Genomic DNA, 22,592 nt, shown 5'->3' on the forward strand with positions numbered 1-22,592 from the left:
CTTCGGAACTAAAAAATGCGAAAATATTCGAAAGAAAAAACCTTGTACTAGGCAATCAGAACTGGCTGCAGGCAGATCCATCAGGTGAACGGAATTCACTCCGGTCTGGGCCAAGATGCAATCACTCTTGCCCGAGAGCAAGACAGGAAGCTTCTGCAAGTTTCGTTTGTCTTTCGCATTACACTCAATATATTTCATTCAAATTAATTTCGAGAGCACACACAGAGGGCCAGGCCGGCCTTACAGTGACTCTGCTGTCGGCAGTTGTCCAATCCCAAGTTGTCCTGTCAAATTCAATGCCACTTGTTGGGGAAACTTGGCACTTAACTTTTCGCATGGGCTCCGGTCGCGGCTGAGTGCAAACTTTTCTAAATGGCTGGGATATGCGCAAAGTTTCTGTTTGCGCAAGATTGAAACCCGAACTAGGAGGGAGCTGAATAAAAATAGCTTAGCTCCGACCACAGCCTCTTGTCTAATCACCCACGCAACGAAACTCGCACAAAGCCGAATCAAAGTTGCATCCTGTAACTCTTTCGACTAATTGCCATAAGCCGTTAGGTAAATTTGGACACGCTTTTTTCTGTCCCCCGGTCAACTGCTATTTTTGCACAACTAATCGGATTAGTGGACAACCTTCCCACCGCCGCACCCAAGCACATGTTCCCCGGATCGTCGTTCCTCGTTCTTGACGTCCTCTTCGTCCTGGGCTTTGTTGCAATTGACTTTGGTGACTGGCGCAATTTTTCACTCCAACGACTCGTAATCCATTCTGCGCGCCGAGCTTGTGTCAATGGCTCTAACACACAGCAAATTAATTTCCACTGGCCCAGAGAAATTATGAATTATCAACCCCTATCCCCCAACCCAACCCCCCGCTGCTCCATGCCGACATATTCAAATAGCAAGTTTAGTGTCAATGAGTTAAGCTTCCTGGCATTTTAATTAAAAAGCCATTGCATAATTTACTGAACATCTGCTTCGGGTGGGGGCCGTACTCCAATCAATTATGCTCCGAGCTCGTTGAACAGTTTGCCGCTGCTTTTGAGGTGGTTGGAAGGAATTATGTGTCTGTCTGTTTGAACTTACGAGCCTCTTAATTTAGCCAAATTGTAAAAGGATTGTTTAGCTTCGGGGATAATTGACATCTGCCTCCAAAACCTCTGAAACCTGGTTGACAAAGAAATGTTTACCAAAAAATAGGTGAGCTTTGTACTTTAGTAAAATCGATGTCCGAGATGAGCAAAGTATGCACTGGCAACTCGGCAACCATTGTGGCAAACACCAGAAACTACGTGCAGAAATGATATATATGATTGTATATGATTGCAACTATTGAAAAAGGTAGTGGGAATAGGCAGTGAGTCAAAATTGGACCTATTTATTTTTTATTATGTCTTCATCTAAAATCTTTCTTTATTTCATACTATATTTTTTTATTCAAAGAATTAACAATAAAACAAAATTGGACACACAGTCTTTTCTTATTACCCTTTTAGGCGGGTTTACATTCAATAGTTACAAACATCATTTATTTCTGCACGTCACTGCAAGTACGCAACCTACAGGTTTTATAATCGGAATCATTTGGTGATGAAAACGAGGCGGTTTTCCACAGTTGTGTGTCATGCGGACTGCAATTGCTTATCAGAGTAATGGTTACCGATAATCTGGGGTTTTTATAATGTAAGAATATGTACTACCTACCATTGCAACAAACTGTTGATAAAGTTTCAGCAAAGTATCATAAAAACGAAAAGTTTGATTTGCATAGAGTCGATAAAAACTTCAAAACAACAGACTGACTTGTTGATATTGACTCAACCGCTAAAACTGATATACAAAAGTTCCGAAGAACAATATAAAAAAATATATTTTTCAAGCATACTTTTAGACACCTTCTTTATTTATCACAAATCCAGACAGATCTTCGTTTCTATTTAATACACAACCTCATTATATGTAGGGGAGGGTGGCCCGATACCGACCGGTCGTACCATACCGACCCCCCCATGTTTCTCAGAGATGGCGATGCTAGCCGAATTGTCGGTAACTTCAGTGAAAAGCTGTTATAACACAGACATTTTGGAGATAGATAGCCAATTTGACTTCTTTTGTTTCACTGCAATTTTTCCGTTTGTTTTGTTTCAACGCCTGTGACATTCATTTTTGAGCTTTACTGAACTTGAGCTTAAAGTTTTTTTTCTCCGCATAAAAATCGGATGGTAAGGTTTTCTGATAGTTGATAGTACTAGCTGCCATTCACGCTATTAGAATTACATCGCTCTTTGCGTCATTAGATAATGGCGAGCAGTTAATTAGAAAAGGTTGTGGTGGTCCGAAACCGACCGCGAAGTGATGGTCCGAAACCGACCCCCATTTATTGGCAGCTTAATATGTCATAGCGTATTTTTGAGGGAAAATATGAAAAAGTAAAAAAGATTCAGTAACGAAAAGTAACAGAAACAGCAAAAACATCAGAAGAAAGCGAAGAGACAGTCATCAACGAGCGGCTTTCGAAAAACAACGCGAAAACAACGCGAAAACAACGCGAAAACTTACTATGAGAAAGAGGACAACTCAGACTTCATCAATTGACTACAGTGCCCTTTATTTCATACATTAATTTTTATTTTCTGGAAAGAACCTTCAATATATTTCTTAATAAACGTCAAAATCATTAAATTCTATTTTATGTTATTAAATTTTTCTGTTAAGAAATAGGGGGTCGGTTTCGGACCACTACTTTTGAGTACGACCAAAAAGTGGAGTTTTATATTTGCCTGAATATCTAACGCTTCAAAGCACCTACGCACTTACTAATCACTTAGATGTATAGTAAACTGATCCCTCTACATAGTAAATTTTTGAACTGAACTGAAAAATTGATTTTTCTCACCTTTATCGCCTTCGCCATTTAGGGGGTCGGTATCGGGCCACCCTCCCCTACCATAAAGTATAGCCGTCCAGTCCCAGCCGTTGTTACTGCCTGCAATAGTAAATATTCTTCTGCTTCAAATCTGAGAGACTTATAAATAACAAACGATGATAAAGAATAGTACATATTATCATACGAGGCTTTACTGCGTTGCAAGCTTGTAACTTTGCGTTTATTGCTAGTCAAAAAAATATTAAATAGGTACTAATTTTCTTTATTGGATTTTATTGATTTTATTTTAAAGAGGATAGCAAGTTAGCATCGGCGACCCGTCAGATATATCTAAAACCTATCGCAATGACAGCAAATGGTTATCTGTATTTTGTAACAGGTAAAAAGAATGATTTCCTTCAAATGTTTGTCTGTTTGTCCGTCCGTATAAGCACGGAAATCTAAGAAACTACAAGAACTAGAAATCTAAGATAAAAAATATAGATTCGAGTTACACGTACGCAGCGCAACTTGGTACCACGCCGGGACTTTTCATAGGTGATGCAGAATTTAATAACAAATGTTTTAATAACTCTCCAAAGTTTGCCCGGCTTTCTAGTTGCACGAAACAAACTATTTATTGCAAAACGTTGAAATAGTTATTTCGTATGGCAGCTATATCCGATCCGGACTCTTCTGTCATATAGCACCAACATTTCAGGAAAGCTACGGCGGTACGTTTCGATTCTTACCTTCGCAGTCATTTTCAAAGCTCCGAGACGACTGAGAAAAATGTGAAGCCATCTTTTTGCATCCAAATACGATTCGCGCTTAATTATGAAATATCTCACGAACTCAAAAGCCTCACTTGAAGCGAGTCTCATCCGAACTGAAGTGCTTTGACAGACGTTTTTCGCCACAGTCCATGGCACGCCCTTTGCATTACAAAGACTTTTAAAAAGGGGGTCACAGGATGAACAAGAGGCGCTGGGAAGGACAACAAATGGCGAAAACAAACAAAGAGTTCCCAGAGATATTGCGGGATTTTGTTTTTTAATTTACGCCAACGTCAGTCCGTCCTGGTAATTGAGTTTTCCCTCGTGAATTTACTGCAGTGCTTCCCCAGCTGACTTGCGAGTCCGACATTTCCAGCGGGGCACAAAATGCTGCGCTTAGCACAAAATTCGACCAGTTTAATGCAGCCGGCAGCCGGCAGACCGCTCCTCTGTGTGTCATATTTTTTGTTTTTGGCAGCCGCAGCGAAGCGTGTTCTCCGGCTGACCATAAAACCCTTGTCATCAGATATCGCAAGTCAGTTCTATAAAGAGGTGGTGTATAAATTGCGAACGCATTCGGCGGCTTCCAACATGCAATTTGCGGAAATCTATCGATTTTCGCCTTTAAAATCGTAGGAGTCGAGTAGCGGAGTAATAAATTACCAACCGGCAGGAGGATTGCGGTACCAAATATTCGCTAATGATATCTGCTTTTGCTTTATTCGCTCATACTGAGTTACACTTAAAACTAACTCTTAGGCTAAGAACTTGACATAGCTTGGTATTCGCTTAAGGTAGGCTTAGTCTATCAATACAACTCGGCACCGGTGCACCGGCCAGGAGGCAGATCCGCTCGCTCGATCCGGCGGCAGGTCCTCCGAAATCACAATGAGACAATGCTAGCAGCGACTAGGAGGCACCAGGAGGGACCAGGAGGGGGTGCCTCCCCGGGGGGGCTGGGTCCTAGGAGCGCCGCCCGAAGAGCTTGAGGGGCCTCCGCCAGCCAGTTGGCCATCATAGCTGCTCGTTGCCAATGTGCGTGGTGTCCGTGGGCAGCGAGTGGGTCTGCGGGAAGGAGAAGTTGGAGGTGAAGGGGGAGGGGTGCCATCTGGTCGAGCCGTGCAGCACACTCACCTGCAGCGCCTTGCGCTTGTGGTGCATCGAGGAGTTGGAGGAGGACTTGCCCTTGCCCTTCTTCCAGGAGCAGAGCAGCAGCTCCTTCATGCCCTTGCGGAAATTGCGGCTGAGGAAGGCGTAGAGGAGGGGATTCACGCCCGAATTGAAATACGTGACCAGAAAGGTGAGCGGCGTTAGTAGCGCATTAAAATTGGAATCACCGCGATACGAACGTGACCTGCAAATGCATATACACGGAATAACTATCTGCATTTATAGCTGTATATTATGTGGGCCAAAATGTGTGTTCTGCGTGTATGCAAATGAGCAGCTGTTGGCCAAACAACGAGCTGGGCTCTCCGCTCCGCCCCGCCGCAAGGTATGTGGACTTGGGTTCTCGAAAGTAAAACTTGGCAGGTCTAAAGTGTTCTGTAATTCTTAATCAATCCCCCGCTCCGAAGTGCACTCAAGCGAAATCGCTTTTGCATACTCCGAGCTTATATTCTATTCTCCGCGAAAACCACTTAAAATAAACCTTTTAAGTACTAACATTCTTGTTTGTCTTATTTAAACACCTATTATTTTCGCAATGAAATGTATATACAACTAATATTATAACTAAATTATAATTTATACACATATAATTTTGTCAGACCATTCAGATCAATTAAATATACTGTGAATTAGGAATTTTGCTTGTCCACTAACTAAAATTCAACACTAGGTGATAAGCTCAAACAATTTTCAGGAATAGCTTGAACTTATCAGCAATATATATGGTGACTTCAGAATGGTCTTTTGGCGTAACCAGAAAACCTTTGTCCCCGAAAAACTTACGAAAGTGAGAGCCCGAGCACGCCTGTCTGACTTTTGACCACTTTGTTGTGCCCAGGTGATTAAGTTGCTATTGGCGGTATTGTTTTTCTAGCACTCAAAAACTCGCTAATGGAGCGGGGAATTCGGACAAGAGCAAAGTTTTCGCCGCCTCCGAGTATGCAACATAAACTTTGCCCGAAACTTTCCGTGCAGAACAATATTTAAAGCAGAAAGTGAGGTGCTCTGCGTTTTTTTCTCCTTTTTGGCCCAAGGCAGGCGAACTTTGTACTAACTGTCAAATTGTCGCACAGTTGTTGCTCTCTGGAAATTCGGCTTGCACTTGCAAGTGGGCCAGTTCACTAGAAGAGTTGGCCAACTGATTGGGCCCCTCCAATGGCCTTCGCTTTGTTTTCCTCCCTGCTTGAGTCCTGGAGTGGCCGTTTGCCAACGGATTGCCAGAGCTGCGCGAAATTTAAATGCCAATCCAAATCCAAATCGGGGCATTAAATTAAGAGCCAGCTCTGGGAGGCCATTTGCCGGCCCTGTATTCTCTAACGAGCCGTAGTTGCCAACTGCTGGCAGTTGACATCGTTATCGTTATCACCGGACAAAGAGGTTCTGGCTAATAATGAAAACGTGGCACTCCACGACTCCGAACCTTGTTGAGTTTACGCACAACAGTTGCCGGGAAATGTGCGCGCATGGCAATTGCTCGGACGTGTTGACTTTGCGTAGCAATAACAGCCATATAATTATGTGATTATGGAATCAGCTTTATCCGCCATCTTGGTGATGGACTTTCCGGGAATTCGTGTGCCAACCCAACCCAACATTTTGCTATGGGGTTAGACTTACTCCCTTAACAGACTGCATTAGCCAGCTGATTGATTTATCGCTGGTGCTTGGTTTTTCGCCAGTCCAACCATTTGTCTTGGTTAGGGTGTCAGGTAATAAGCGATTTCTGCTCAGCGCCCAAGGAAACCCATGAAAATCGAAGATACCATCGCTTCACTTATTGATGCCTATAAAGAATTTATACTGCTATGTGAAATTATGGGATTACGTTAACAAGCCAAAATGCGCCATTCCGGCCAAGTCCTTGGAAGTCGGGCCCATACGCTTGGCGCTAGTGCACTGTTTTCTTCCTTTGGCGACGATTGTTGCGTGTATTCGAATTTCGACTTAAGCATACTTTCGGAATTATAAAAGAGCAACAATTTTAATTAACTTGCGCTGCGTACGAATAACATGAGACTAAGCTTACAATACCAATATTCTATATCTTATAATCATGATTAAAAACATATTTTTCTTTTTTACTGTCTGCAAAAAAATATGTATGACCAACACGCACCAGCTATTATATAGTAAGCCTCGTTTTAAAGCCTCGAATTTATAAAACAGTTATGCGGATTTTTTGAAGTCTCCCGACTCGGTTAGTTATGTTTTTGGGTATTTTAAGAAAATTTGCAAGAACTTGGTCTGATTTTGTATCGTATTGTAGTCTCTAAAAAATAGCGATTGGCAATTATAGCCATACACTATCTCATAGTCGTCTTTTGCAAGATTTCAGGTTTCTATATCTTTGCATCGAAGTATATATTTTGACCACTTGCCCACGCCACCGAATATTGAGGTTGAATTTTGTAACAATGTGTTATTAAAAACCTGGCCGCCGATTTGCTACTTTGCACTTTTGGCAAACGCCACGGAAATTTATTCGAATTTTATTCCCATGCCACGGAACCATAGCATTCTGCCCGCAGTCAATTTGCACAAATGTAAAATGCATTGCGGGAAAATAAATGTACACATACTCGTATGTATAATTCTATCCAGATACCAAGCGAATGCACTTTAGCCGCAGTCCCAGTTCCCCGGCGGTGCCATAATTGAGATTTATGTCTAGCTTGACTGGGCGTCGAGAGTTGTTTACTTGTCTGGGTTTTCAGTGTTTATTTATTTGAAGAATCGGCTGTCAGGGAATGTTTTTATTGCAAGATGTAACTTCTGCAACGGTTGTCACAGGCTGCTTTCCTTTTGAATAACCTTAAAAAATGTACAAACTAGGCACTTCTTGGCAGCACAGCAACAATTTTCAAAATCTTATTTTTTTCACTTTTACGAAAAACAAAAGATTAAATTTACTAAATGTACTATACTAGATATTCTCAGATGACGATGCTGATCTACGGATAACGAATATTATTACCATGTCGAATTCTGCGTCAGCGAAGTAGCTTTTGATCATAAGGCGGTTTTACAGAAATTAACATTTTTGTATAAACAATGTTTTTTAAGCGAAAAATCATATTGATTCGTACCGAAACGTATTTAACCTGAGATATACTCTATTTTGACAATAAGTGCTTATAGCTGAACTTTTAGACTGGTATTTTTAACGTCTTCCCGAAGAACGAACGTATGCATCCGAAACTTGAGCAGCGTCGAATAAAGCTCCTCTTAAATAATTAGTGTGCCGTGTTCTGCGTCGAGGTGCGTGAAGTTGCATCCGAACATTATTCTCAACTTAGTTGAGGTCTTTGTAGCTGTTCCCGGAATGAAATAGTGCGGGCACACAACTACACAAAGTTAAAAAGACTACGAACAATAAAAGTTTCAGCGGCTTGGAGCTTTTAATTGTTTCTAATTTGTTTTCTGCACTTATGCGCGAAACTCTGTGTGCGTTTGTTTCTTTGAATTTGTCTTAAGCGAAAAAACATAAATTATTGTGATCATTCACTTGGGGAAGTAGTAAAAATATATTCTAAATAATATTCTAAAGTCAACCTATCATAACTTTAATTTTTACAGAATCTGTCTGTCTTGTCAAGAAATACAAATTTAATCATATTAATAACTGACATACATAAATAATATTAATAATGATTTCTTTGTGCAAAAGACATAAATACAGTAGAATCCGCTTATAGCGACTTTCAAGGGACCGACGATTTTTCGTCGTTATACCCGGAAGACGCACTAAGCAGAAGGATTTAAGTGTAAGTATAAGTCTGTCTGGGGACCAATCAAGCCATCGAGTTTTCGTCGCAATACCCGGACGGACACTATAAGCGGAGTCGTTATAACAGGATTCTACTGTAATATTAATAATAATTTCTTTTTGCAAAAGATGTAATACTAATATCTTACAATTTAAGGATCCCTGAAAGTGCCGAATGCCAGAACCAGGGAAAATGTGGTTGGTACTTAAAGCGCAGTATATGAACTATGGCTTGCTTGCAAACAGCGGGCTAAATTCATTTCAAGCAAAACATTTTCGTTGGCGTTGAGGGAGCAGTGAGAAGCTCGCTTAAGTGACCGTTTTTAGCTTTACGGAAGGACCAATTAACTCCTCCTCGATTTAGCGCGTCGCTCGTCCGCAAACAACTTCCCTACCGCCCAGTCATTTTTAATGGACCGCCCACGAGTTACCCGAACGGAAAAGCCGGTCGCCTCCATTCAACTCCAGAAAGGCGGCCACCCACTCTAAATTTTGCTCCGGAAGCGGAACTGCTGGCAAAGGTCTTAGCTCCGCTTTGAAAGGGGAGAAGAAGGCGAGTCCTCCGTCTTTAGAGCCAAATTGGATTGAAAAGCGAGAGTGCTTTCGAATCGATTTGGCCACTGGCAAAGCCGGCCAAAAGCTGCTGGAATCGGGGACCCCGATTGATGACTTAATTGTTTACCAGCCCCGATCCAGCAGGAAGCCATCTCGGGCTTATCTGCCCATTCGCAGATGTTAATTTCCCGACCTGCGGCGAATATGCAAATGCCGTCGATTCCCGCTGCAGTGCGCCGTAAAATATTGTTTGCGCCGTACAGACGAGTTGGGTGGGTGGATGGAGGCGTCTGGGAGGGGGTAGATGTGTGTGGGGTTTGGGTGTTGGGGTGGATGGCTACTCACCAGTACTGCCACATTTTGCGGGCGTGATACGGCAGGTTGCAGAGGGCGAATGTCAGCACGAATATTATCAGCATGCGAACGACGCCGCGCCGGGCGCGAAGGACGTTGCTGGACGAGTGGGACATGTGGCTGGCTCCGGCCCCGCCCCTCCGACACCGCCTCCTCCGCCCCCCGAGGCGGTGCCCGAGCGCTGGTGGTGCGAGTGGGAGTGGTGGTAGAAGCTCGTCTTGCGGCAGGCGCTCACAATGGGACGATCGGCCTCCAGGGACACCTGTGCGGATTAACGGTGTAATGGCATTAGGATTGTGGCCCAGCAGCCGCGCAGGGCGTTATCTTATCGATTGCTACTCGGTTATGACCTACCTTGCAATTATCAAGCTAATTTGTGGTGGTGTTGTGTGTGGTTGTTAAATTTGTGGGTTGGTTGAGAGGGGGCCAAACAGAGTTATTGATCAAACGAAACGAAGAGAGAGGAAAGTTCAACGGAAAGATAGTTAAATTGATAGGCACAAGTTTCAGGATAAAGTATCGATAAAATATGTGGTTTTGTAGGTGCTTGATCGAGGTGTTATTCGAGCTAAAATGTGGTTACCCCTTAAATTATAAGCTGCATCTAAAACATAACACTGTTAGATAAACTTACAATATCATCAAGCTTGTAGTTATGGTATTTTAATAATGGTTGAGATGCATGTGAAGTCTAAGAAATCTTTTCTCAGTATCTATTGAACACCGTTTATTACAAAGGCTGCTGCGGAGGTGTGACAGCCAGAGCTCCTGTCAAGTTTGAAAATACAAAGTCTGACAAAGCGAGCCAAATGCTCTTGACCAATGGTTCCCGTTGTCTGGTTTCAATAATGGAAAACACTCCTGTCATAACTTCTGCGTCTCCGGGCAATTCCGCTGGCTGGTTTATTTCTTCACTCCACCAGCTGTCATATAACTGGCTGAGTTTGTGGCCAGGCCGGCAGTGGCCTCCATGCGAATTGGCACCTGCTACGAGGAGCCTGCCCTTGGCCTCGTGGAATTGCGGGAATAAGGTGTCCGGGAAAAGTTTTTACGACTGGGAGCTTTGTCAGAGCGCTGTATCTAATAAATTAGCAGGGGTCGGGTATGGATGAAATTTTCAAGAGCCATTATGGCAGGTTCCAAGTGATTTTGCCGCAGCAGCACGTACTGCCCCAATCGGAGTTAAAGCCGTTCTGGCCAATTAGGGAGCAGGGCTCGACCCCACTTTCCGCCTATTTGCTGCCCACATATTACCATTGTTGGGCTTTTAACCAGGGACCGCAAATAATTATTATGAGTTTAAAAAATTGAAGCCCAAAACAGTCTCCAAAAAAATTGGAAAAAATTGTCATAAGTTAAATTTTCATGGCGAATTCAAAAACAAGATAAATTTTTTTTTCAATTTTTACGAAAAAAATTGATTTTTAATACTTAAAATTAATTTTAATAATAAAAAATTAGTAATAATTATTAAGTATCAATTTTTATATAAAAATTACGCAATAACTTTTATTTTCAACTTTTATTATATAAATTGAAAAATAAAAATTATTCGATAACTTTTATTTTACAAATTGGAAATAAAGATTGAATCTATATATATATACATACTTATTATATACCATCTGAAAGGTATTGATGTGTAGATCATATATATACATACACATTGGATCTGGCTTCTATGGATCAAAAGATATATTAGATATATATATAGATTCAATCTTTATTTTCAATTTTTAAAATAAAAGTTATTGAATAATTTTTATTTTTCAATTTATAAAATAAAAATTGAAAATAAAAGTTATTGCGTAATTTTTATATAAAAATTGATACTTAATAATTATTACTAATTTTTTATTATTAAAATTAATTTTAAGTATTAAAAATCAATTTTTTCGTAAAAATTAAGAAATAACTTTTATTTTGTAATTTTTTGCTTTTTTAATTATAACCGTTACAGTCCCTGCTTTTAACGGGAAGAGTTCCCCTTCCCTTTCCCCTTTCCTCTCCAATTAACCTGCTATTTGTGCTGCCCATTTCGGAAAAGCTCACCTGACTCTCCGTGATGCTGACGCCGCGCTTCTCGTACTTGCTGCTCTGCTTGCGGGTCAAGGAGGTGGTGCTGCTGCCGCCGGAGGCGAGCGAGGAACCAGCCCCCGCCTGGCCACCCCCTCCCGCCTGCGCCCCCTGGCCCACCGACGCCGCCGAGGTCAGCTGGTGGTGCTGGAGCGGCTGCATCTGGTGGTGCTGGTGGTGGTGGTGGTGGTACATGCTGTTGTGCAGCCCCATCCCGCTCTCCTGGCAGGACGCGTGCTGCGGATTCTGCTGCTGATGCTGCGCCACATGCGGTGTCAGCCCGCGCGAACTGCGCCACAGAGCGATGGCGATTTTGCTGTACAGCACCTGCAATGCAAACGCGCTCGGGTGATTTCATTATTCAAATTTCGCCACACGGCAAGTGAGCAGGAAAGTGGCGGCTTTGTTCGTATCGCACCGTGAATACCCTCACAGAGGGTGACTCATTTTGGGAACAAGCTACAGGATCTTATTTTAATACGTCTATCTTGATTTGGCAACTTATTCCTATATATAGCTCCCGCAGGAACAATCAGATTTGGTGGTAACGAAGAAGGTGCAAGAAGGTTGTTGCAAAAACTCTTGTAAGGTATAATTGATTTTTCAAGGGGTACAGAAAAATGGTTGACTATACAAAAAATTTGGCAGAATAATATCTGGAAATAATTTAATTGAGATGCTAGGTAGCCTTGGATTATGGTAAAGCTTAGCTTCCTTAAAGTTGAAGATGTCGATTTATTTGTGTTTAAATATTGGGAAAAACTAAAGAAAAAAGTACGGCAACTTACCGTCATTACCAGTAGCGGCATCACATAGAGCAGAATGAAGTTGATCATGTCCAGCAACTTGGAGTTGAACATCTCGCGGTCCAGCACACAAATCTCCTCCTCCTGGCCGTCCTGGGTGTGAATATTTTTAATGGTCTTGCTAAAAACAAACTTGGGCGTCGAGTAAACAGCCGATGTAATCCAAACGGTGACAATGACCATCTGCAAGAAACACGCATTGACGATTTGTTTTGTCTGCTCGACTGCCAAACACGCAAACAATTTGTTAAATTGCGAATAAGCACACAAATTTGCATGTTAATGGATGTCCCATTTCGTTGTCTTTATGTCTCTTGTAGTTTAATTAGGACAATTGTCATTAGCAAAAAGTATTTCTTTGTCTGAGAGCGAGTAAGCCAGCCTGAAATCGGAGTGACCGGGGTGTGTTTGTTAATTCCCTGGGAAAAGTTCTCGCAGCCGCAAAGTTATTCTTATGGCTTATTAAGCCATTCGAAACTGCTCTGCCGCCTAATTTGCATGCCCCCTCCAGCTCGTTAATATGCTTCATTAGTTTTCAAATTGTATTCAAATTACCTTGTCAAAGTAGTAAGGATGACTAAAAAACATAAACTAGCTGGCTTTCGAGCCAGTTAGCATGTTAAAACAAATACCTTTGGTAATTTCATGGGCTATGCTGTACTACCAGACGATTTAAAGAAACTTTTATTTAAATTGAAAGTATAACTACCTCCGCGAAATTATTTTTGACCTTTCCGAAATATATAAATGGAGTACATAAATACTCTTTAGACTCGGCATAGCCGAAAGGGTATACTCAAGAAGTCAAACTAAAACATATAGGAATATCACTTATACGTTATGTAACATAACTAAAGGTCATACAAAGGTGAAAGGGTAATAGCTGACATTGTATTAGCTAAGCTGCAAGGGTATATAACCATAATAAATGACAAATATGGCTTACGAGATCATTTTCTTGTTTTTTTTTTTTTTTAATTAAGACAATTATGACTTTTATTTTATATACCTATTAAAACAAATATAAAAAAAAACTTTTTTATAAGTAGAAGAAATTGTAATTTCTTTGTGTACATTTTATGGCTTAAAACACTTTTCAATAGTTTAAAATAAATGGAAAAAAAATACTTTCGACTTATAGCAATTAAAACAAGAAAGGAAGCTAGCTTCGGCAAGCCGAAGCTTATATACCCTTGCAGTCATCAAATATATCGAACAAAATGCATAAAGGCTAAACAACATCGAAGCTATAACGATTTTTCTATTCATTTTTCATATTTCCGACTATAGATAATATGGGAGCTATATGATATTGTTGTCCGATTTTGATCAAATTTAATTCGTAATTTAAGAGTCGTAAGAAAACTATATATTTCAAAAATCATACTTGTCTGATGAAAAACCACGATGTTATAATTTTACCTCCGTTATTTCTATATAGATTTTTTGATCTTTCCTATGACAGCTATAAGATATAGTTGTCCGATTTGAATGAAACTTTTTCTCAATATAAGAGTTGTTAAAAAACTTGATATTCAAAAAATCATGCTCGTGGGTTAAAAAACAACGGTGTTATCAAATTTATTTCCATTAATTCTATATATATTTTTCGATCTCTCCTATGGCAGCTATACGATAGAGTTATCCGATTTTAATAAAATTTAATCCGAAATTCAATAGTAGTTAGAAAACGCCATCTGGAAGAATTCAAGTCGATCTGATCAAAAACAACGGCCTGAGAACTTTTTAGTTCATTCTCTCGTATTGGAGCTATCCGATATAGTCGGCCGATCCGGCTCGTTCCGACTTATATCCTGCGTGCAATAACTACACACCTTTTGGGAAAGTTTCAGCAAGATAGCTTTAAAACTGAGAGACTAGTTTGAAGAGAAACAGACAGACGGACAGACGTATTCCGACTCTGCTCGTGATGCTGATCAAGAATATATATACTTTATGGGGTCTGAGGTGTCTCCTTCACTGCGTTGCAAACTTCTGACTGAAATTATAATACCCTTTTGCTCTGCAAGGGTATAAAAATCATCAGAGAGGCTATCATCTCTTTCTGAATTTATTTCCTGTTTTTTAAGTTTGCGTACAATATTGCATAACTCAGTTTCCAATAAAGCCACTTTTGGCTGTTATCACAGATTTGATTGCCATTGTTTCAACATTTTCGAATAATTTTGTATACGTTTTTTAACAACTTACCCTCAGGCGAGCTGCAGTTAATATCTGTTTGCAGGTTATGGGATGCACGATGGCGAAGTAACGCTCCATGCAGATGACAACCAAAATGAAAATCGATGCCGTGTAGCTCAGCGAATGTACAAACTGGTACATGCGACACAGGAACTCGCCAAAGACCCAGCTAAAAGGAAAAACGCACATGCTAACGAATTAATATTTATTTATGGAGCAAAGTTTCGCTCTTTAAAGAGCTGCTGCTTTCCTCGGTTCGAAGTGTCAAAGCCAAATTTAAGGCCAGTCACATAAACTTTTATTACACGCCCACAAAACTAATGCGACGTTAAGGTGTCTTTAGTATTTTATGGGGCGAAAAGCTTTTTATTTTTTATTATTATTTCGGCTGAAATTACATTTGGAAATCGTATTTGTGTAAATGAGGGCACGGATCATTGTATTTGCTATTAGCAGAATCACGTAATTTCGTTTGTCGCCGGCGTTCTTGGCTACGTTAAGTTAAAGAAAGATTTACGGCAGAAAACATTTGGTTTTCTGCTGCTGTTCGCCAAACTGGTTAATATAATAAAAATATGTTCTGCAAAAAGTATATTTATTATTTAGGATTTTAGTCGTATACCTCAAAATTAAGACAGGTTCCTATCTTAACACAAAACGGCCTTTTAGAATTTTAATTTGCTTAACTTATCGTTTTCGTTTGTGTCAACTTAATTCATTTACTGAAAGTATTTCCACCGTAAAGTATGTTTACAGTCCGTAGGCGATTCGGCCAAAAGTTGATATTGTTATATATAATTTCCAAAATAAATTTTAGCTAGGTCAAGAAATTTAAAAATTTCCTGTTAAAGAAAATTGTGTGCTGGCCTTTGCCTTAATTATTATTTTCATAGCAAATTGCGTATACGAGTATTTAGCAATACCAATTTTATGTTTAATAGCATGGGTAAAAGCAATTTTCTAGTTAAATCTTCCACCTTTGCCAGATTTGCATTTTTTAATTGGTCATTATGAACTTGTGCGCATAAATTCAATAAATTATGGTCAACGAATTTTCATACCTATAATTCAAGCGTTTTACCACAGAAAGCTTATTAGAAAATCAAAATATGGGAACTTAATGCATATAAAGTACTATAGTTGAGTTTTATTTTAATAAGTTCTGATTCTTCGAAAATTCTAGATTTCAACATAAAAGTTCTTCTATACCCTTGCCAAATATAACAATTATCTTTTATTATAGGTATGCTACAGTTCTCTGGTCTTGCCGTTCCGACATAAATATATACTACCTGGAATAAGTACTCAACTTTTGGTAAAGTTTTAGTGAGATAGCTTTAAAACTGAGAAACTGGCTTGCGTGGAAACAGACATTCGTACAAACTGTTTTTGTTTGAAAACTGCAGTATTTGGCTGCTTTTTTTGAACCTAAAGCCGAACTCCACTTTTTAGTGTTTGTTGTCCCCACTTGCATTCATTGCGCTTTTTATTTGTGCACGTTGCTGCGACGTGTTTTAAAGAAAGCTAAGAAATGCGATGCAAATAAACAGGATTGGAATGGGCTTTCTCAGGGAAAAAACGTGTGTAAGCAAAAGGCTTCACAATGGGTCGTGCGGATGTTTCACGGTTGAAAGGTTAAACTTTTGTAATGCGTTCTTTTCGAGGAACCTAGAAGCCTGACGCCTTGTCAACCAATGAAGACTTTGACTAACAGTTTGGGTTTCGTCCTGATCAGATGTACATGACACATTTAAATATTTAAACTAAATTCAATTTTATTAGAAAAGGAACACGTTTTGCCATTAATTCGTTATCAACACCAATATTTTCTTCTCTCCAGAAAACATTTATCCTTTATTAACAGAAAAGTATTCTTCCATATAGGCAAACTTAAGAATTATATTAAAGGAATTATTGTGGGTTTATGATATATATTTTGAATTTTATAACTTATTGAGGATATTGTTAATAAAGTTTTTTTTCTCACCTTTCTATAAGATAAATGGATAGGTTCTGCATCACACAGAAAAGTCCGACGCAGAAGTCTGCAAACGCCAAATTCGCCAGAAAAAAGTTTGTGATTGATCGAAGTCGTCGCGACAGTGTGACCACTAAAATAACAAGTAAATTACCTGAAAATGTTGGATGAGATTATAAAACTGAATTAACAATTTGCGTTCGCAAAAGGTATCTTGAACTTAATAAATAAAAATTGATTTTAACTGGACCCACAATAAATTTTTAAATTAGTATTACTTTTACAAAATAAGAAGCAACCTAATTTGAATATATTTAGTTGTTTTCCGTCTAAAATCAACCATATTAAATCAAGTGAAAATCAACAAATCTTGAATAAAATCATCAACCAAAAGACATGTGTTTTAAAAACAGCGGGGGTCACAGAATTTCACGGCTCACGGCTGCTTACGAGCCAAAGGAATCCACATTTTCCATCGCAATTAGAGTTCTCTTATAGTTTCTATGAGTTCGAAGATAACTCGTTCATGAATATTCTTATAATATATATATATGTATATATATATATATCAGGCTTAACACGCATTATTATATATAACAATATATATATATAACTATGTGCCACCGATTTCAATTTTTTTAAGCCGAATACCCTCGGAGACAAAAGAACGTTTCTGGGTAAACTGTGTGGATATTTTTAAACTACATATTTGGTTATAATTGTATTTGAAATCTTAACTTTCACACTGACAGTTAGCTGACTTAACTACACGTTTCTTACTGGTGTACAGAGTAACCTATAACCTTCAATTGAAAATAAATGAATTTGTTTCTTAATATCATTTGTACTTGCAAATTCAAGAATTATGTGAGCGTTATTTTTGGTAATTCCTATTTTTATAGGCTGCCTCATTTGAAAAATTTATGGTAAGTAATGATTTCACCAAACTTTCCCCAAGTTATAGAACACGGGTACAAGAGTTACACGTGCATTACAGTTTAATTTAACGTCAATGGCGATTGTGGTCAATAATGCACTTTAAAGCTTACCTTATTTGCTTTTCAGCTTAAAGTGCAGTAAAATAAATGTCCTCACTAAATGAAATTTGGACACAATTTCAGGCTTAACACGCATTATTCATACAACATAAATTTATAACGCATTATTCACACACACTTCCGACTTCTTCCAATCCAATTAATTTAGGATGCACTTTTGTGCAAGCTTTAGAAAGTTAATTAAAGCAATAATTCAATGCTTTACATGAGTAAGTGGCAATTCATTTACTCCTTTTAAAGTCCCATCTAGTGGATTAAATACAGAAAGCACAAAGCAATTTTATGTCCTTGGTTAAATGGGTTAAATGTTAGCCTTCTAAATGGGAAACAGCATTTATCTTATTTTACAATAATATGTTCAAATGTATCACAATAATCTTTTAGGTACAACACGGCCCGTAATTTGTATTGCACTTGAAGTTTTTCACAATAGAATAAGTCGGAACGAAACATTTTATTTTGGGGCCTCACATGGCAAACAAATGTCGAGAAAAACTTTTTTAATTACACCGGGCAGGGTGACAGGAAATGGGAGAACAAAAAAGGAAAACAAAAAGCAAGGAGGCTGCCAGAAAATACCAAAAACGTGCAACACTCCAAGGCGTGCCCTGAAATTCAATACTTGGGAGAGCGGACTGCATCAGGATTTGTAAGGGGAGTACCAGTGGAGAGCTCTTAACTTACAAATACATATGTGTGTAACAGCCATACATAAGAAAGCAAGAAGTCTTTCGTTTGTTTTATTAATTTGTATTGTTTTATTAAGTCAGTCAGTTAATCTTTAAAGTACTTTTAAGTGGACACCATCTTAAGTTTCAGCAATACCTTTTTGATTCACTCAAATCAAAAACAAATCTGGGACTTTCTGAAAAAAACATGTGTTTATACCAGAAATTTAATTACCTTGAACAAAAAAAGCAATAGTTAAAAGAAAACATTATTTCACTTGAATTTCTAGTGGCAACCGCAGGCGGTTGTTTTAAAAAGCAATTAGTATATATAGAACATATAAAAAGTCTGCTAGTATTTAAGCTCAAAAAGAAACTTTGCATACCAAGACTTTAGTTAATTATGTGTCGAAATTGTAAATGAAAGTCAGAATTTAGCTTGATCCCTTGGTGTTGAAAACCTGTTAAAATTTTTTCAATATTATTTTTTTGTTTGTATAAAGAACCTAACGGTTTTACAGTAATTTGCTTGTTCTTAACAAGTTAGATTTTTCTGCGCCCAAATATTTCTAATATACGCTGTACGCTGCCATTCCATAGTTTATTTGCATACAGTAGATACAACTTAAGTCAAAGTCTTCTGTACATACATTTTCCAAATACTCGACTTATATATAGCCCTAGAGTTCGTTACTTTTGATGTGCAACTTTTTTTTTCAAAATAAATCTATTACGTTAATCAGCTCTAAAATTTCGTTTTAATTTCTTATTAACAATGTCTGAGTTACAATATATTTATATATATTAATATACCTATATATATATATATATGTATATATATATATATATTTAAAAGCTCAATTTAATAATTTAAAACAGCAAAAACTAGTTGAAGGTGGTTTAATTTATAAAATGTTTCTACCTTGTTTTAGAACTTCAATTTTTCAACTTATTTGTGCAGAGCAGCTAAATTAGTTAAAGCTAACTCCATATTTTGAATCTATAAAAACAACATTTAAAAAATTATTTCTGTCATTTTCATATTCCAACTGTCCAACTTTACCAGAAATTGCAATGAAATGCTGGCGGCGTTTAGTTTTTGACGGTATGCGAATTCATAAATTGAAAAGCGAGATGACGTAATATGCAGAAAGCCCTCTCAATATACATATATACATATTGAACGCCCGCAGAACTGTATTTAAACGATTCCCAAGGCCACAGCAATTAGTGAAGGACACAAAAAGAACCATTGCCGCTTACTCAAAGCTTTGAAAGTGGCAATAAAGTAGCATGTTCGAGTGACAGCAAGAAACAAATATCCCAACAGCAGACAAACAGGAGCTTTAAACGTGACTGCACCATGTAAATTTAGAGGCAGAGTGCGGAAGCTGGGCGCCCCTCCCCCAAACTTCCACTTCCACATTCCGGTGGCCTGTGGGTCCGAATAAGTTGCTTCCATATTGCAATTGTCTGCCGACGCCCCTCCACGCCCCATGTCTGCGTCTAATGGACGGCCATTTGTCGCCATTTGGAATGGCGAGTACACATGTTCCCCTCTTTTATGTGGATCCTGTTGTCACTGCGGGTCATAAAGCCTACAGCCAGGATGGCCGAGATTGGTCAACCCCCGAAGCACCCAATCGAACGACATAATTGATTCTAACCGTCCTTGCCAGATAACACGCGAAGTTCAGGCCATCCTATATTTATGTGTGTCTGCAATTAAGCATTGCAGAAACAAATAACAAATGGCTTAATGAGTGGTTTATATTAATGGCTGTTATTTAAAAGCGCGATGGTGTGGTAAATCCTTGAGTTGCAAAATACAGACTTGACTTTATTGCTGGCCAGTTTTATTTTATATATTACACACAAAGAACTGGTAAAATAAAAAAAAATGAAGACCCTTTGTCTGCACTGAAAACTTTTTTCTAAGCTGTATTACTTGTAGGGTGAACTGACCATTAGTTTTATAACTAATTCAATTACCAACTCATTCTAGTTCCTAGCTAGAATTGAACTTATAAGGAAAGCGATTAACTTGTACTTAATCTTAATATTTGTTAGGTCCTGAGTGTATACTTTGGTAAGAGCTTAAAAAACTTTTTTATCCTATATAATAATCCTATATTATTCACTTGCACAAATTAAAAAATTATGTAGTAGTAAAAACTATGTATAATATGACCTGCATAGCCTAATTTTGAATACATCAAAGGAAGTCGAGCTGGACACATTATTCATCAAGTCCGACAACTTTAACACAATACTCGAGTAAATCTACTTATGCTTATCCAAGACATTTTCTCATGCAAAGTGTCTTATAAACAAAGAAGGTATAGACTAAGGGATTTTTCCTCAGCGGACGAAGCGAATACCAAACTATTCAACGTTTCAATTCTTTTAGGATAAACAGGATAATAGCTCTTCAGAAATATTATCTCTTCGCAGAAATAAAGGCACAAAAACAACTGTAAACTACTTTCAGGCAGTCTTTGCCAGGATATTCGATTATTCCGAGACTTTAGCCAAGATCTAAAATCTAATAATAATCTCGAACTTCGGTAGTCATTAAGGGTACTAAGTTGTTGGAGCGAACGAAAATGAGGCTGTTACACATCAGGAGGCGCCTGAATTATGAGTTATCTAAGCAGAAACCCTTCCCCCAAACCTCGATGGCTAAAAAGATACACAAAATCCCCGAAATTGCTAAACGTTGCCCGAGAGACTGAACAAAAAGAACTGCACATTCCAAACAGCTCGGCGTTGAGTAATTGGCAAGTCAGCAGTAAATTCACACTCCCCGGTGAGCAAAAATGCTGCTGTTTCGGTGTAATCAAACATTAATTTCTAGCCAGGCCTGATTTAGTAAGCAACTTGCCTGGATTAAAGGCCCTGTAGACCTACATTCCCACCACAAACCCCTGACGTTTTGGAATGAAGTTTGTTGGGCTCACCAAAGAAACAGCAGCAGAACACCAGCGTGTAAAGGGTGATGAATATTATGCGCACATCGGTGCGATCGAAGATGTACTCGCTGGCCTTCTCCGCATCCTCCTCGTCCTCGTACTCCCCCCACCCCCGACCCCCGCATTCCCGGTGGCCTGCGCAGGAACCGACGGGGTGGTGGGCCCGCCGGGGAGCAGGACGTAATCTGTGCCGCTGCCGTTGACGGACAGATTGCTGGTAGATGTGGTGATGGTGGTGATGGTGGTGGTGGTGCTGGTGGAGAAGTTGGCGGAGGACAAAGGGGCGGAAGCCGCAAGGAGGAGGAGCAGCACTGCCCAGCCGGAGAGGTGGGGTCCGGCGGGCGGGAGTTGCGGCTCCGGCTGTCCGACGGCGGAAGTGCTAAAACTCGCAGAGCTGTTTTGGCCGACATTGTTTTGATTATGCGCCAGCCCGTGGTGGCCATCGTCATTATCACTGTTATCGTCGTAAGCCGCTGATATGTTTGCGCCGACAGTTTGCCTTCGTTGTTTACGATGCTCTACTTCCGATTCCTGTCGCCAGGACCTCCATGTCGTCGTCATCATCATTACGTGCGTACGACGTCGACTCCCCGGAGTACAAGCAATGTGTGCAGCTGCAAGGAGAAAGCAGAGAAAGCGGGGAATTAGTCCGTTGGAACAGAACAACCTATTCAAGATTATCTCGCGACCATCGTGAACATTATTTACAAACACAAACGGTATCACTCAATTTCCGCCAAATAGCTGTTGTAAGGTTACCCGAAGACATATGCCATATGTCAAATAGCTCCCAACCAACCCCACTTTATATAAAGAGAAATTAAAAACGACGGTCAGTATGCCAAAGTTAACTTCCTTTCCCGACTTTAATCGACTTACTGGCATCGAGGACTGCGCTGGTTCATTAACCACAGAGTCACGTCTCTTGTGTCTTTCGGCAATTAAACTTGGATCTGAAAGGAAGACGTTTTATTCTGTTCGTGCCGCCTACGCAATTCACGGCTATTTCTACTGCCTACGCCGATTCGAGTGGACTTTTTAATTAAGCCGCCTTAAATAATGAGCATAATTAAAACATTTGTGTGCCAATGCGGACACGAGCACTCGCCTAAAAAAGAAATTATGATTTTCCATTTGCCACGCATGCAAACACTGGGTTCCCCACTTCCGATTTCCACATCACTCTGCTGGCTGCTGGCTGCTGTTTTTAATATGCACTACGCTTTGTTGCTAATTACGCGAGTGCAGTTGGCAATATCATAATACTCTCCACCTCCTCCGCTGTTTGTAGCTTTGATTATTGCTCTCTGGGCTTGTGTACGTGCTCTAATTAATAAACACTCGC

The 22,592-nt window shown here is 39.5% G+C and overlaps 1 protein-coding gene across 1 annotated transcript in view; it reads right to left on the minus strand.

Moving 5' to 3' along the window:
* Positions 1-4,335: 4,335 nt before the first annotated feature.
* The window catches only part of LOC108088117 (trissin receptor), a 32,507-nt gene continuing 14,250 nt past the window's right edge, over positions 4,336-22,592 (minus strand). The window contains 11 exon segments of the mRNA XM_017185766.2: positions 4,336-4,707; positions 4,777-4,996; positions 9,479-9,627; positions 9,630-9,749; positions 9,842-9,856; positions 11,540-11,890; positions 12,352-12,552; positions 14,581-14,740; positions 16,559-16,703; positions 21,236-21,349; positions 21,352-21,861. Coding sequence (XP_017041255.2) covers positions 4,657-4,707; positions 4,777-4,996; positions 9,479-9,627; positions 9,630-9,749; positions 9,842-9,856; positions 11,540-11,890; positions 12,352-12,552; positions 14,581-14,740; positions 16,559-16,703; positions 21,236-21,349; positions 21,352-21,814 — 1,989 coding nt within the window. The 5' untranslated portion in view covers positions 21,815-21,861 and the 3' untranslated portion in view covers positions 4,336-4,656.

Source organism: Drosophila ficusphila, unplaced genomic scaffold (assembly GCF_018152265.1).
Source record: "Drosophila ficusphila isolate 14025-0441.05 unplaced genomic scaffold, ASM1815226v1 contig_636, whole genome shotgun sequence".
Taxonomy (NCBI): Eukaryota; Metazoa; Arthropoda; class Insecta; order Diptera; family Drosophilidae; genus Drosophila; species Drosophila ficusphila.